This window comes from Saimiri boliviensis, chromosome 12 (assembly GCF_048565385.1).
Source record: "Saimiri boliviensis isolate mSaiBol1 chromosome 12, mSaiBol1.pri, whole genome shotgun sequence".
Classification (NCBI taxonomy): domain Eukaryota; kingdom Metazoa; phylum Chordata; class Mammalia; order Primates; family Cebidae; genus Saimiri; species Saimiri boliviensis.
In genome coordinates this window covers 10976551-10989412 of record NC_133460.1, presented here as the reverse complement: position 1 = coordinate 10989412, position 12862 = coordinate 10976551, and the positions used below count along the sequence as shown (strand labels likewise).

Here is a 12862-nt window from a genome sequence, read left to right as displayed (position 1 = left end):
GCCTGGGTATATTTCCAAAGCCACCTTGGGTCATCCTGACATGAGCCCAGTGGGGGACCAGGGCTCCAAGAAGCACAGATCTGGGGGTGACATGTTTCTGAGGAAGCTCCAGGGCTCAGGGACATGGGACCGTGCTCCATAGGAGGCGCCCTGGCCACGCCTGTTCAGCCTCTCTGGTGCGGCTCTCGCCTTCCATCTGGTCAGCTGTTTTGTTATGAAAATGCAGTTCCGTAGAACGCACGGCCGGAGCGCTCCCGGGGGACCCCGTCTTCCGTGTTTTTCTTCCAGCGTCACTGGGCCATCTCCTCAGAGGGAAATCAATCTTCCCACAACCCTCCCCATCTGTGCTCGCCCCGGGCTGGCGGAGCCGTCGTGAGGAGAGGCAGCCCACAGATGACCTGGCCAGCACAGGAAGAGGAGCCTGAGTGACGGAATGCCGCACCCCAGAGACGCGGCCCCAAAAAGGAAGAGGGGCTCTCTGGATGCAGCCTCCAGCTTCTTCGCTGCCACAGGGAACAGGTGGGCTTGTGGGGCGCCTCAGCCGAGCACGTGCTGTGTTCTCAGGTGGGCACTCTGGTGGGCGTGAACCCATGTCTCTTTGGTGGGGGGCAGAAGTGGCAGGCTGTATAGAGAGAATCTGCCTTAGGTGAGGTCTGAGACGGGTCCATCGGCGTCCACGACAGTCCTGCTCTAGAGGCCTGGGCCTGACACATGGGAACGCAGCCAGCCTTGCCAAGGAATCGGATTCCAGCACGTGCCCCGACAGAGACAGACCTGGGGTCCTGACGCTCAGGGAGGAGGCGGGACATGAGGCACACATGGGCGGATGCCAGTGGCCTAGAACGTTGGGGCCAGGGGAATCCAGAGACGAAGCCCCAGTGGCTGGTGGGGTCCAGCACGGGGTGTGGGGGTGTGGGCACTTCTGGAACCAGGCGGTGGTTGGGGCATGCTCTGAACGCACTGGATGCCTCCGAGTTCGCTTCAAAAGCGTGAACTTCCCGTCATTGGTGGTGGTTCATCACAGCTCAAACAGCTGAGGGCCTGGGCCAGGGCTCAGAAAGCTGGACTGCGTGTGGGGCGGCCGGGGCAGGGAGCCCCTGTGAACAGCAGGCGCCTTGGAGGCTGCAGGCCTGAACTTACCTACTACACCTCCCGCCCTGGTGGAGGCTGATGGCTCCCGTGGGGTGCTGGCTGGGCAGCCAGGCTGGACAGTCACTGCTCACATGTGCCTCTCCAGGCAGGCAGTGGCCCCAGGGCCGTGCAGAACCCTCTGGAACAGCTGTGTAAACTGTGCGTGGGAGCAGGGAGGCTGCTCATGTCTCAATCCCACAAAGGAAGGAACATGGGAACACATGGAACCAGAACGGGCTCCAGGGAGGGGGCGCTCAGAGGCAGCCCTGGGTCTTGGGGTGCTGGGCTGGCACAGGCGAGGGCACGGCCCCAGGCGGGGGGCTGCAATGTTAGCACAGGTCACTGTCAGCCCCATAGCACGTGCCCCAAACACCCTTTGGCCTGTATGCCTGTGGGGGCAAAGGCCCTAGTCCAAGACCCCACCCTGCCTGTGAGGGGCCGGGCACATCGCAGCCGGGACAGCTGGCCGACCAGCCTCTCCTCCTTGGGGGATGCCAGGCCAAGCTGCAGGGCCCGGCTGTTTCCACCTCGTCCTGGAGAGGACACGGCCTGATCTCCGAGGCCCAGCTCTGTCCCCTCCCTTCCCTTCGTCTCCACTGTCCACCACCCACCCACCCACCAGGCAGCGGACTCCAAAACTGGGTTGGCGCCAGGGGGACCCGCAGCCCGGCCATCTCACTGGGGCTGTAATCCCATTCTCATCCCACCCCTGGGCCGGGTTCCTGCATGCTGAGGTACAGGACGGTTTTGAGGCCTCTGGTTCAGAGGTCCCCCCATTCCGTGATGGGGACACGTGTCATTTGTGGGAGTCCACAGAATGAGGGATGCCACGCATGGCCCTCCTATCAGCAACCACGTATCAACCCCTGCCCATCGACTTAACTGCCTCAGCCCCTGCAAGTCCCTGAGGGCAGGGAAACGGGGGACGGGGGGGAGGGGATAAGGGAGCTTCCGTAATCCCCACATGGTTTTCCTGTAAATCTAAAACTGCTAAACTAAGTCTATAGAAACGGAGCTGAAACACTGGAGCGACCGCCGCAGGGGGCTTGGGGTGGGCAGAAGACCTCGGGATCCTGGGGGCAATGATGCTGCCCACACCGAGACCTCTGGTAGGTCACCCTGGCCAATAGCCACTGAGGAAACGGTCTTCCTTCTCCAGAGGAGGAAACTAACAGGAAATGCAAGGGAAAGATACAAAGACTGTGAGCCAGGCTGGCGCTTGAATTCCCCATGCCCACTCCTGCTTCCTTCCTTCCTTCTGCACACACCCCACGCCAGGCGGGCTGCAGTCCCCGCCCACATTCCTCTCCTTAGGTAAGCAACACTCGCTCTCTAGCTTGCCACAGACAACCCTGCCCCTTCCCCTCTCTCGCGTGTGCCCACCTTATCTAGAAAAAAAGTTTAGTCAATCAAGTCTCTTACATTGTGTAGTCCAACCCCAGCCAATAAAAGAGACAACTTTCATCCTCCTTTCTCATGCCAACCAACCGTACAAGGACCCTCTGTGCAAAAATAAATTCACTTTGCTAAAAAAATCCTTTAAGTACTAATTTTCCTCACAACTCCACGCTCTATTTCTAACAAAAGAACGTGGACATCAGTCCAAGCATGTCCGTGGGGCTCCAGGGGCCTGTTACTGAGGAGGATGGCCAGGCTGACCTTGACAATGCCCTCATGCCCTGCTCCTCAGGAGACGCACATCCGTGAGGACACAGGCCCTGAGGCGGGGCGCGGTGGTGCACACTTGCAGTCATGGCCCTTTAGGGCAGGCGTCCCCAAACTTTTTACACGGGGAGCCAGTTCACTGTCCTCAGACCGTTGGAGGGCCGCCACATACTGTGCTCCTCTCACCGACCACCAATGACAGAGGTGCCCCTTCCTGAATTGGGGCAGGGGGCCGCATGCAGCCCACGGGCCGTAGTTTGGGGACGCCCGCTTTAGGGCGTCAGGCAGGAGGAGTGCTCAAGCCCCCGAGTTCAAAACCAGCCTGGGCAACACAGCAAGATGCCCAGCTCTACAAAAAATTAACCTCCAGGCATGGTGGCACCTGTAGTCCTGGCTACTTGAGAGGCTGAGGTGGGCGCATCACCTGAGGCAGTGAGCTGAGATCGTGCTACTGCACTCCAGCCTGGGTGACAGAGCGAGGCCCTGTCTCTTTAAGAATAAGGACACAGGCCGGGCACACTGGCTCACGCCTGTGATCCCAGCACTTTGGGAGGCCGAGGCGGCTGGATCTCGAGATCAGGAGTTTGAGACCAGCCTGGCCAACACGGTGAAACCCCTTCTGTACTAAAAATACAAAAATTGGGCTTGGTGGTGGGCGAATGCATTTCCAGCTACTCAGGAGGCTGAGGTGGCAGAATCGTTTGAGCCCAGGAGGCAGAGGTTGCAGTGAGCTGACACGGCACCACCGCGCTCCAGCCTAGGCGACAGAGGGAGACTCCATCTGAAAACAAAAAAAAAGATTAAGGCCAGAGGCCCAGAAAGAGATGCTCACAAATCCAGGTTCTATTATCAGAATATTATGACTTTTTTTTTTGCCAACAAATTTGAAAACAGACGAACAAATTCCAGAGAAAACGTTCACCACAAAAACTGCCTCAAGTAGTAGTAGAAACCCTGCATGTCCTGTGGCCCCCAAGGGGGAGCAGTCACGGAGGCACAGGTGGCCTCACGCGTGGACATGCCAGGTGTGCGGGATGGTCACCTCTGCTTTGTGACTCCTGCAGAGGAAGCGGCGCAAACGTCCTGGAACGTGAGCTAGCTTCAGCATCTGCAGCTCGCCGCATCACAGATTAAAGCACAGATGATCTCCTCGTGACTACAACTCAACATCCATTCATGACTTGCAAAACCACAAAAGAGAACTTAATAAAAGCAGCCACGAAACCCACAGCCGGTATCGTGAGAGGCAGGGTGTGGGGGCCCTCCCTGCTGTGGGACCCACGACCCAGGACGCCCAGGATCACACCTACGACGCGTTTTCGGGGGACCTGCGGCCAGACGGTTTGTACCAGAGGTGAGCCGAGAACGGCTGCGGTCACCAGCACCCCACGCTTAGCAACCAAGAGGAGGAAATGTACTTAAAAGGGCACCTGTTCACAACACCAACAATAAAAGTCACCTAGGAGTTGCTGCCCCCAGACACACGAAGAGTGTGGCCATACAGAATCCACTGGAGCATTCGAGGAGCCCCGAGGAGCCGCAGAGAGAAATGCGTGGTCCTGGATGGGAGACCCTCTGTGAGCAAGTCAGTTCTTCCCACTTAGATTCTCAGCAACATCGATGCCTGCCAGGGAATCTCCCCAGGAGTACCAGCACGGAAAAGGCCGAGGGCTTCGGGAGCTGCTCAGGGCCCGACGGCCAGAGCGAGGGGCCTTGCGAGGGAGCGGGGTCACGAACGGCGGCGTGGCCACCAGGACACGTGCAACTTCCAGTAAAGCGAATGCTCACGATACAGCAGCGCCCTTGAGAACATGTCCACGGGAGGACGAGATTGTGCGTGTGCACAGTGGGCTATGGTGAAAACCGGACGCCACCACGAGTCCACAGGGACGGACCCACCGACTGCAGGACGCGCATGCAGTCAAACAGGACCCAGCCAGCACCCGTGGGCGCCCCCGCGCGCACCAGCAATGTGGTGCGGCACCCACGCCTGTGGGCGGAGCTGTGCCCCTAGAGCCTGTGGTGCTCTGGCATGTGGCTGGAAAATTTCCTAAGTGCAGAAGCAGGAGACTGAAGCCTCAGCCAATTCTTCTTAATAGACTATAGACAGGAGAGTTTAGGAAAAATATCATGATTAGATATTAGACTGAGTATTAACTATCATGAGTGATTAGATATTAGTCCTGTTGAAAATTAAGCCTTGATTAAAGCCTTCTTGGACTTTACGCGTGATTATCTCGTAACTTTTGGGTTGCTGTGGTCAGAGACTGATGGGGACACTATGGGATGTGGTCGAGAGGCAGGAGCATTAATACCTGTGAACACCGACTGGGGCAGTCAGCAGGGACACCCTGTCGAATGCCGAAGCCCAGCCCCCCTCACGCCCGCATCATGGCTGCGGGAGGCCGTCTAGGATCTCTGTGGCGGCGCCCGCGCTGGGGAAGCACCGGCTACTCGGCAGACCGTGGAAGGGAACAGCCCTGTCCTCGGGCGAGCTGGAGAACACTCCACTCCCCGCGCTCTCGTGGAAGGGCTGAGATCGGTGAGCCCACCGCAGCTACCTGGCGCTTACCTGTCTCTGTGTGGCGCTGCTGTATTCGTTACAATCTGTGTCTGCTTGCCCTCCCTGCTGCTGCAGCCGGCTCCTCTTTGGTAGACAGCAAGAAGTGGCAGTTCTTGAAGCCTTTGTTCTCATTGACGGGCACAATGTCAAGTGCTGACACATCCCACTGCCCCCCGCTTCGGCTGCTTGCAAGCCCTGGGCCCCTGTCCCTTAGACAGGGGATTGGCTTGACCCCATCAGTAACTGTGGAGGACTCCCCCTACTTACCCTGCCCCCGCTGTTTTGTACCCCACAAAAGTCAGAGTGTCCAGGCACTTGGTGCCACGGCCGGTCTCCATGTCCTGGTGGTGGTGGACCCCTGGGCCCAGCTCTTTTTCTCTCGATCTCGGTGTCCTGTGTCTCTATTTCCACAGTCTTTTGTCTCTGCACCCGTAGAGAACACCCTCTAGACCCAGGCGGGCTGGGCCCTGCACTGGCAGGCGGGCAGGTGCGTCTGTTTTCCAGAGCATGTGGAATGCCACCCTAGGGCCGTGCACTGCCCTGGACGTGTGTTATATGTCCCTCAAAACACACGACTGACACAGAACCATCTTTAAAATCCCAACCACATTCTCCTTGGAAATGGACAGTCACAATGTCCCATTTATAGGGAAAAGGAAAGGCTGGAGATGGGCCCAGCCCTCCTGGAGGCAGCGTCGGTGGGTGGGGGGGGCTGCCCTTCAAGATGCCCTTGATACTGGGGGCTTGTGGGGCAGGGATGGCAGGGACTGTGGGCAGGACGGGGCTCAGGGGGGCCTGGGGCTCCCCGGGGCTGGGGGAGGCAGCTCCTCACCCACATTGAGACAAGTGACCTGGCCTCTCTCAGACCTTGATTCCTGGTGAACTGATATGAACATGTGGAAGGAAAGCTCCAGAGTGGCAGAATCTTAGGACAGGATCACAGGCATGTGGGGTGTCCACACAGGACGTCGGTGTGCCTGAGCCCCTCCCGCGGCCCAGCCTAGAATGTGGCCTCTCGAAGCTGTGGGAAATGCTCTTGAGAGGAGCCAGACCTTGGAGGAAGCCTGGGAAGGAGACCCTCGGCCTCCAGCCTGGGACAGGGCGGCAGTGGGGCCCCCACAGGGGATGCGGAGGAGCTGGTGAGGCCGATGCAAATACAGGCTGGTGAAGACAGGCTTTCCCCCAAAGGGAGCCGGGAACCCTCCAGGGGCCTCCCAGACAGCAGCAGCCAGAAACAGAGACGGGCCAGCGCCCCTACGAACACGGGCAGAGCGGGCGGCACGGCTCACCTGGAACAGGATCTGCAGGACCCCATGGACCATGCACGCCCGCCGGCCGAGGAAGAGGAAGAAGGGCACCAGGAGCTCGATGAAGTGGTTGCTGAGCGTCTCAAAGCGGTGGAACCACCAGGGTGAGCGGTGCAGGTAGTATGCCATGGGGTTGGGCACCGGCTGTGTCTGCAGGGACAGGAGGGGCTGAGTGTGGGTCTCCTGGCAGATCTCAGAGGGCGGGGCTGGGGCTGGGCATGTGGGTCCACAGCCCACTGACCCCATCCGTCCTGTACACAGGATCCCCTGACCCTGCACCCGCAGAGCCCACCTGCCAGGCTAAGAGCCAAAGGACATTCAGGGAAGGGAGTTTCTGAAGCCAGAGCAAACTTTAATTTTCTCAAAATCTTCACCATCTAAAAGTCACGAAGACACACCCTCCTGAATGAGAGACAACACCTTTAAACCATCTGTGCCCAAATCGAGAACACAGGCAGTGGGGGAATGCACTGCCTGCTGCCCGTGGGTGGACCCCCAAGAGCTGGGGTACACGGGTGGCTTCTCACCCAGGTGACAGGCACCTGGGTGGAGACCGGCAAAAATAGGAGCCTGGCCCTGCGCCTGCCCAGTGCAGAGAGCCCAGCTCACGGCTGTACATGTAAGACCTTGGAGCCTCCCAGGCCACAGGACCCACACATAGGGTCCCACGTGGCAGCCTTGTCAGGAGGAAGAGCAGGAGCTTGCTCTAGACCGTAATTCAGAACAGTCAGGGCCAGGCGCGGTGGCTCACGCCTGTGATCGCATCACTGTGGGAGGAGTGCCGTGGGGTGTGCACTCTGCCTTGCTGAGCAGGGGGCTTGCTGCATGCTGCTCAGGGCTGAAGGCCTCGTCGGCACAGCCCTCGGGAGCCACAGGGCCCCACAGCTGCAGAAACCCCACTAGGGAGAAAAATGAACACACTCAGCAGAGAGCCAGGCTGTGCTGCCAGCCCCCCGATGCCTCAGAGTCTGCACCCAGGTCCTGGGACTCCTGGGGTCCAGAGAGGCTGCGAGAAGGTCAGGGTCCTGGTGGCAGAGGGCGCGTGTGGGGCGGTGCGGGGCGGCGCTCGCTCTGGGGTGGGGGTGTGGGAGTGCAGGAGAGGTGGCCACGTGCACAGCCACGAGGGGCGTCCCAGCACAGAGCCTTGGTGTGCCCCGAGAGCCATGGGCTGTGGAGGGTCCTGAGCATCTGCTCGTTTGCTCCGAGGACAAAGGGTTATTTTTGTTTGCATGGAGGCTGGAAGGAAATATCGTGACGTGGAGCGCGGCTGTGAGCCGTGGGGGTGGGGTGGCTGTGTCACACTCTGCACAGCAAGGCCAGGAGCTCCTGTGCACAGGGACACTCAGCCCGCAGCCAGGGGAGCTGCTGGGTCAGGGCATGGCGGGGCCGCTGGCCCAGACCTCAGGAAACGGCCTGCAAACTTCTCCCAAAAAGATTATTTTAAGTAAGAAAAACGTGAGGAAGATGTGAAGGGGTGATTGTTTAGGGACTCAGAAGGCAGCAGGTCTGGGGGAGTGCGCATGCTCTGTTGGGGTCGGAACGCCCCGTGTGGGACCTGTCCTCCAGTGCCCACAGGGAAAGGCCAGAGAAGCGGAAGGCCTGCTGTGCCACTTCCCTTTCAGGCTGGAAGGTGTCTGGGGATGTGGTGAGACCCACGCGGGAGGCGGCAGGCTTGGCCTGTTGCGAACACGCGTCTCCAGGGCAGGCCACACCCCAAGTCCAAGCTCCTGGTCTGGCTTTTGGGCTGGGAGACTTTCACCTCTGCTCCCACCTTGCACACTGGGGGTGCTGACACATATCCTAGGGGGAATGGGGGTGTCGGCGCGTCGCTGAGCTCTGACCGGGAGGGGAGAGAAGGCTGCTTATGCTTATCAGGTGAGTGTCTTGGGATTAAGAAGCCAGGCCCCAAGTGTTCCAGTAACAAGCCAATTGCAAGGGTCCCTGAGCCCTTCCAGGCGAGCAGGTATCCTGAAGGCACAGTGATGGCTTGGTTCGGGGTCACCATGCATAGAGTGAGCACGGCAGGACACTGCTTCTGGGTCACGCTACTTAACCACTGGCCTCAAGTGCCCTTGTTCCAGGGGACTGAGGTGGCTCCAGGCAGACCCAGGAAACCCCTGTCCTGCAAGCCGATGCCCTGAAGGTCTGTGGTACATGGCCTGGTCCCAGCTGGTAGGCTGACTGGCAGGGGCTCCATTCCCATCATGGTATCTGTTTGCAGATCACTCACAGTCCTACATGAACACACCAGCCCCAATGACCCCAGATGACCCACAGCCCTACATGAACACATGAACCCCAATCACCCCAGATCACTCAGCCCTGAATGAACACATGAACCCCAATGACCCCAGATCACTCAGTCCTACATGAACACACCAACCCCAATCATCCCAAATCACTCACAGCCCTACATGAACACACCAGCCCCAATGACCCAGATGACCCACAGCCCTACATGAACACATGAACCCCAATCACCCCAGATCACTCAGCCCTACATGAACACACAAACCCCAATCACCCCAGATCACTCACAGTCCTACATGAACACATGAACCCCAGTCACCCCAGATCACTCACATCCTACATGAACACACGAGCTCTAGTCACCCCAGATCACTCACAGCCCTACATGAACACACGAACCCCAATGACCCCAGATCACTCACAGCCCTACATGAACACACAAACTCCAGTCACCCCAGATCACTCACAGCCCTACATGAACACATGAACCCCAATGACCCCAGATCACTCACAGTCCTACATGAACACACGAACCCCAATGACCCCAAATCACAGCCCTACATGAACACATGAACCCCAATCACCCCAGATCACAGCCCTACATGAACACACGAACCCCAATCACCCCAGATCACTCACAGTCCTACATTAACACACCAGCCCCAATCACCCCAGATCACTCACAGCCCTACATGAACACATGAGCCCCAATCACCCCAGATCACTCACAGCCCTACATGAACACACGAACCCCAATCACCCCAGATCACAGCCCTACATGAACACACGAACCCCAATCACCCCAGATCACTCACAGTCCTACATGAACAAACCCCAATCTCCCCAGATCACTCACAGTCCTACATGAACACACAAACCCCAATCACCCCGATCACTCACAGTCCTACATGAACACACGAACCCGTCTCCCCATATCACTCACAGCCCTACATGAACACACGAACCCCAATCACCCCAGGTCACTCACAGTCCTACATGAACACACGAACCGCAATCACCCCAGATCACTCACAGCCCTACATGAACACACGAACCCCAATCACCCCAGATCACAGCCCTGCATGAACACATGAACCCCAGTCACCCCAGATCACAGCCCTATATGAACACACGAACCCCAATCACCCCAGATCGCAGCCCTACATGAACACACGAACCCCAATCACCCCAGATCACTCAGTCCTACATGAACACACCAGCCCCAATCACCCCAGATCACTCACAGCCCTACATGAACACAAGAACCCCAATCACCCCAGATCACAGTCCTACATGAACACATGAACCCCAATCACCCCAGATCACAGCCCTACGTGAACACACGAACCCCAATCACCCCAGATCACTCACAGCCCTACATGAACACACGAGCCCCAATCACCCCAGATCACTCACAGTCCTACATGAACACACGAACCCCAAGCTCTAGATCACTCACAGCCCTATGTCAACATACGGGCAGTTGGTGGGAACCAGGGTGCTGAAGAGACTCAGTGTGAGCCTGGAGCTAAGCCTGTGTGGACACACCTGTCTACCTCCAGGTGATGATGGAGTCACAGTGCTGTGTGGCAGGGGCTGGGCACGCAGCCAGGAAGTCCCATCACACTCCTGTCAGGGGACAGTGGGGAGCTGCACACTCCAGGAAGGAGGGGCAGCCCGGAGGCCTGGGCAGGACCGAGGACAGCAGCACAGGCAGCCCAAGGAGAGCAAACCAGCTGCACTGAGACCAGGGAGGGCCACAGACTCCACCCCCACAGCCCCAGCAAGTGGGGGCACCTGCAAGCCCCTGTGTGACCACCTTGTTGGAAGAAAGGAAGGAGGGGATGTCCTGAGTCAACTGAGGGTGACCCTGTGATGCAACGGCTCGCCTGGGTGTGTGGGACTGAGCCCCACCAGGAGCGGGACAGGCACGGGTGAAGGCTGGGTGCCCTGCCCTCACCCTCCGTGGCGCACTCACCTCGTAGTGGAAGTCCATGCAAGTGAGGTCTCGCCAGCACCGGTCCCCCCGGATCTTGATCAGGCCCTGCAAGGAAGACAGCAGAAGGAGCATGAGGTATGGGGCTGGGGGTGCGGCAGCCCCAAAAGTAGCAGGTTCTCAGGGCTGGAGGTGCAGCAGCCCTGACAGGAACTGCTTCCCAGGACAGTCACGGGGTGGGGGCGCGGGGGCCCGAATGGGAACCGCTTCCCAGGACAGTCACGGTGTGGGGGCGCACAGCCCCGACGGGAACCGCTTCCCAGGACAGTCACGGGGTGGGGGCGCGCAGCCCCGACGGGAACCGCTTCCCAGGACAGTCATGGGGTGGGGGCACGCGGCCCCGACGGCAACCGCTTCCCAGGACAGTCACGGGGTGAAGGCGCCTGGCCCCGACGGGAACCGCTTCCCAGGACAGTCACGGGGTGGGGGCACGGCGGCCCCGACGGGAACCGCTTCCCAGGACAGTCACAGGGTGGGGGTGCGGCGGCCCCGACGGGAGCACCTTCCCAGGACAGTCACGGGGTGGGGGCACGTGGCCCTGACAGGAACCGATTCCCAGGACAGTCACGGGGTGAGGGCACAGGGGCCCCAACGGGAACACCTCCCTGGGATGGTCACGGGGTGGGGGTGTGGCGGCCCCGATGGGAACACCTTCCTGGGACAGTCACAGGGTGGGGGGGCGTGGTGGTCCCTATGGGAGCAGCTTCCCAGGAAGTCGAACTGTCCATGAAGGCTGTGGGCGCAGGCTGCAGGCGCCATGAGGAAGGCACCTTATGCGTGCAGCACTAGGGAAGGGGGATCTGGGAAGAGCAAGCTGGGGCCTGTTTGGATGAGCAGGAGTTAAGGGCTCACCACGGATGTGAGCCACAGCGGCTCCTTTCTAGAGTCAGCGCCCACCGCGCCTTTCCCAACACTAATTCTTAGGGCTCACGCGTCATCACGCTAAAGAGGTCTCGTGTCTTTAAAAATGACAGATTCGTCACATCCTGCACAGACCCCCAAGGACAACCTCGGAGGGAAGCTTCTCGGTGCTCCAGGGTGAGCCCACAGTCAGCGGGGAGGGCTCAGTGAACCTGCGTCTCAGCAGTGCCCCCTGCGGCACACAGGGTGCCCAGGCCCAGGCCCCAAGGTGACCTCGTGAGCTGCAACTCATCAGCTGTGAGGACACGTGGGCCACGGGAGAGGCCTGTGGAGCTGTCAGCACTGGGGAAGAGGGGATGTGGGCACGGAGGCTGGGGGGTGGGGGCTCTTCAGCACCCAGCCACAGCGAAGCGTCCAGGGAGGGGTTGGCTCCCACACCCTCCGCTTTCCCGGGGGCACTCACGGCTTCAGATGATTCCAAGTCAGAAAGAGATTGCCACTCCTCCCGCCCGTGGGAGACACACTGGCTGCATCGGGGGGGAAGTGCACACATGCAGAAGTGAGCGCCGCCTCCTCTGTGACAGGGTTTCTGCTGCTACAGCTACACCCAGTGGAATCCCATGGCCTCTGTCCCCCTGTCCTCCGCCCATCTGTCCCCAGTCCATCCGACCGTCCGCCCAGCACGGTGCGGTCCCGCCCCACCCACCAGAGGCCGCGTGCGGCGGGTGCAGACAGGCAGGAAGCCACCAGGCACGGCAGAGGCAGTGGTGGCATAGAGCAACAGGGACTCATCCCGCGGGGCTGGAGCCCGCGGCTGCGGCAGGCGTAGCATGGCGGGCCCCGGTGCGGCTGTGTTGGGCCACAGGTGGCACCTTCTCACTGTTGCCCACACGGTGGGAAGAGGGTGAGGGTCTCTCTGGGGACACCGTCGTAGCAGCCTCCTCCCATCAGTGAGGGCTCTCCTCCATGGACGTGTTGGGGTACCGGGCCTGCCTCCTGGTACCGTGGCACTGGGGTCAGGGTTTGCACGTGAAATTGAACTTGGGGAGCACAGAGCATCTGTTCCCCACAGGGGCCCGGCCTGTGCTC

The 12862-nt window shown here is 59.7% G+C and overlaps 1 protein-coding gene across 5 annotated transcripts in view; it reads right to left on the bottom strand.

Annotated features, from left to right (window-relative positions):
• The window catches only part of LMF1 (lipase maturation factor 1), a 115257-nt gene that overhangs the window by 17941 nt on the left and 84454 nt on the right, over window positions 1–12862 (bottom strand). For all 5 annotated transcript variants that reach the window (XM_010338982.2, XM_074381814.1, XM_003928362.3 and 2 more), the window contains 2 exons: window positions 10895–10960; window positions 6649–6816 (listed from right to left, as the gene is read on the bottom strand). In XM_010338982.2, coding sequence (XP_010337284.2) covers window positions 6649–6816; window positions 10895–10960 — 234 coding nt within the window. The remainder of the gene's footprint in view (window positions 1–6648; window positions 6817–10894; window positions 10961–12862) is intronic.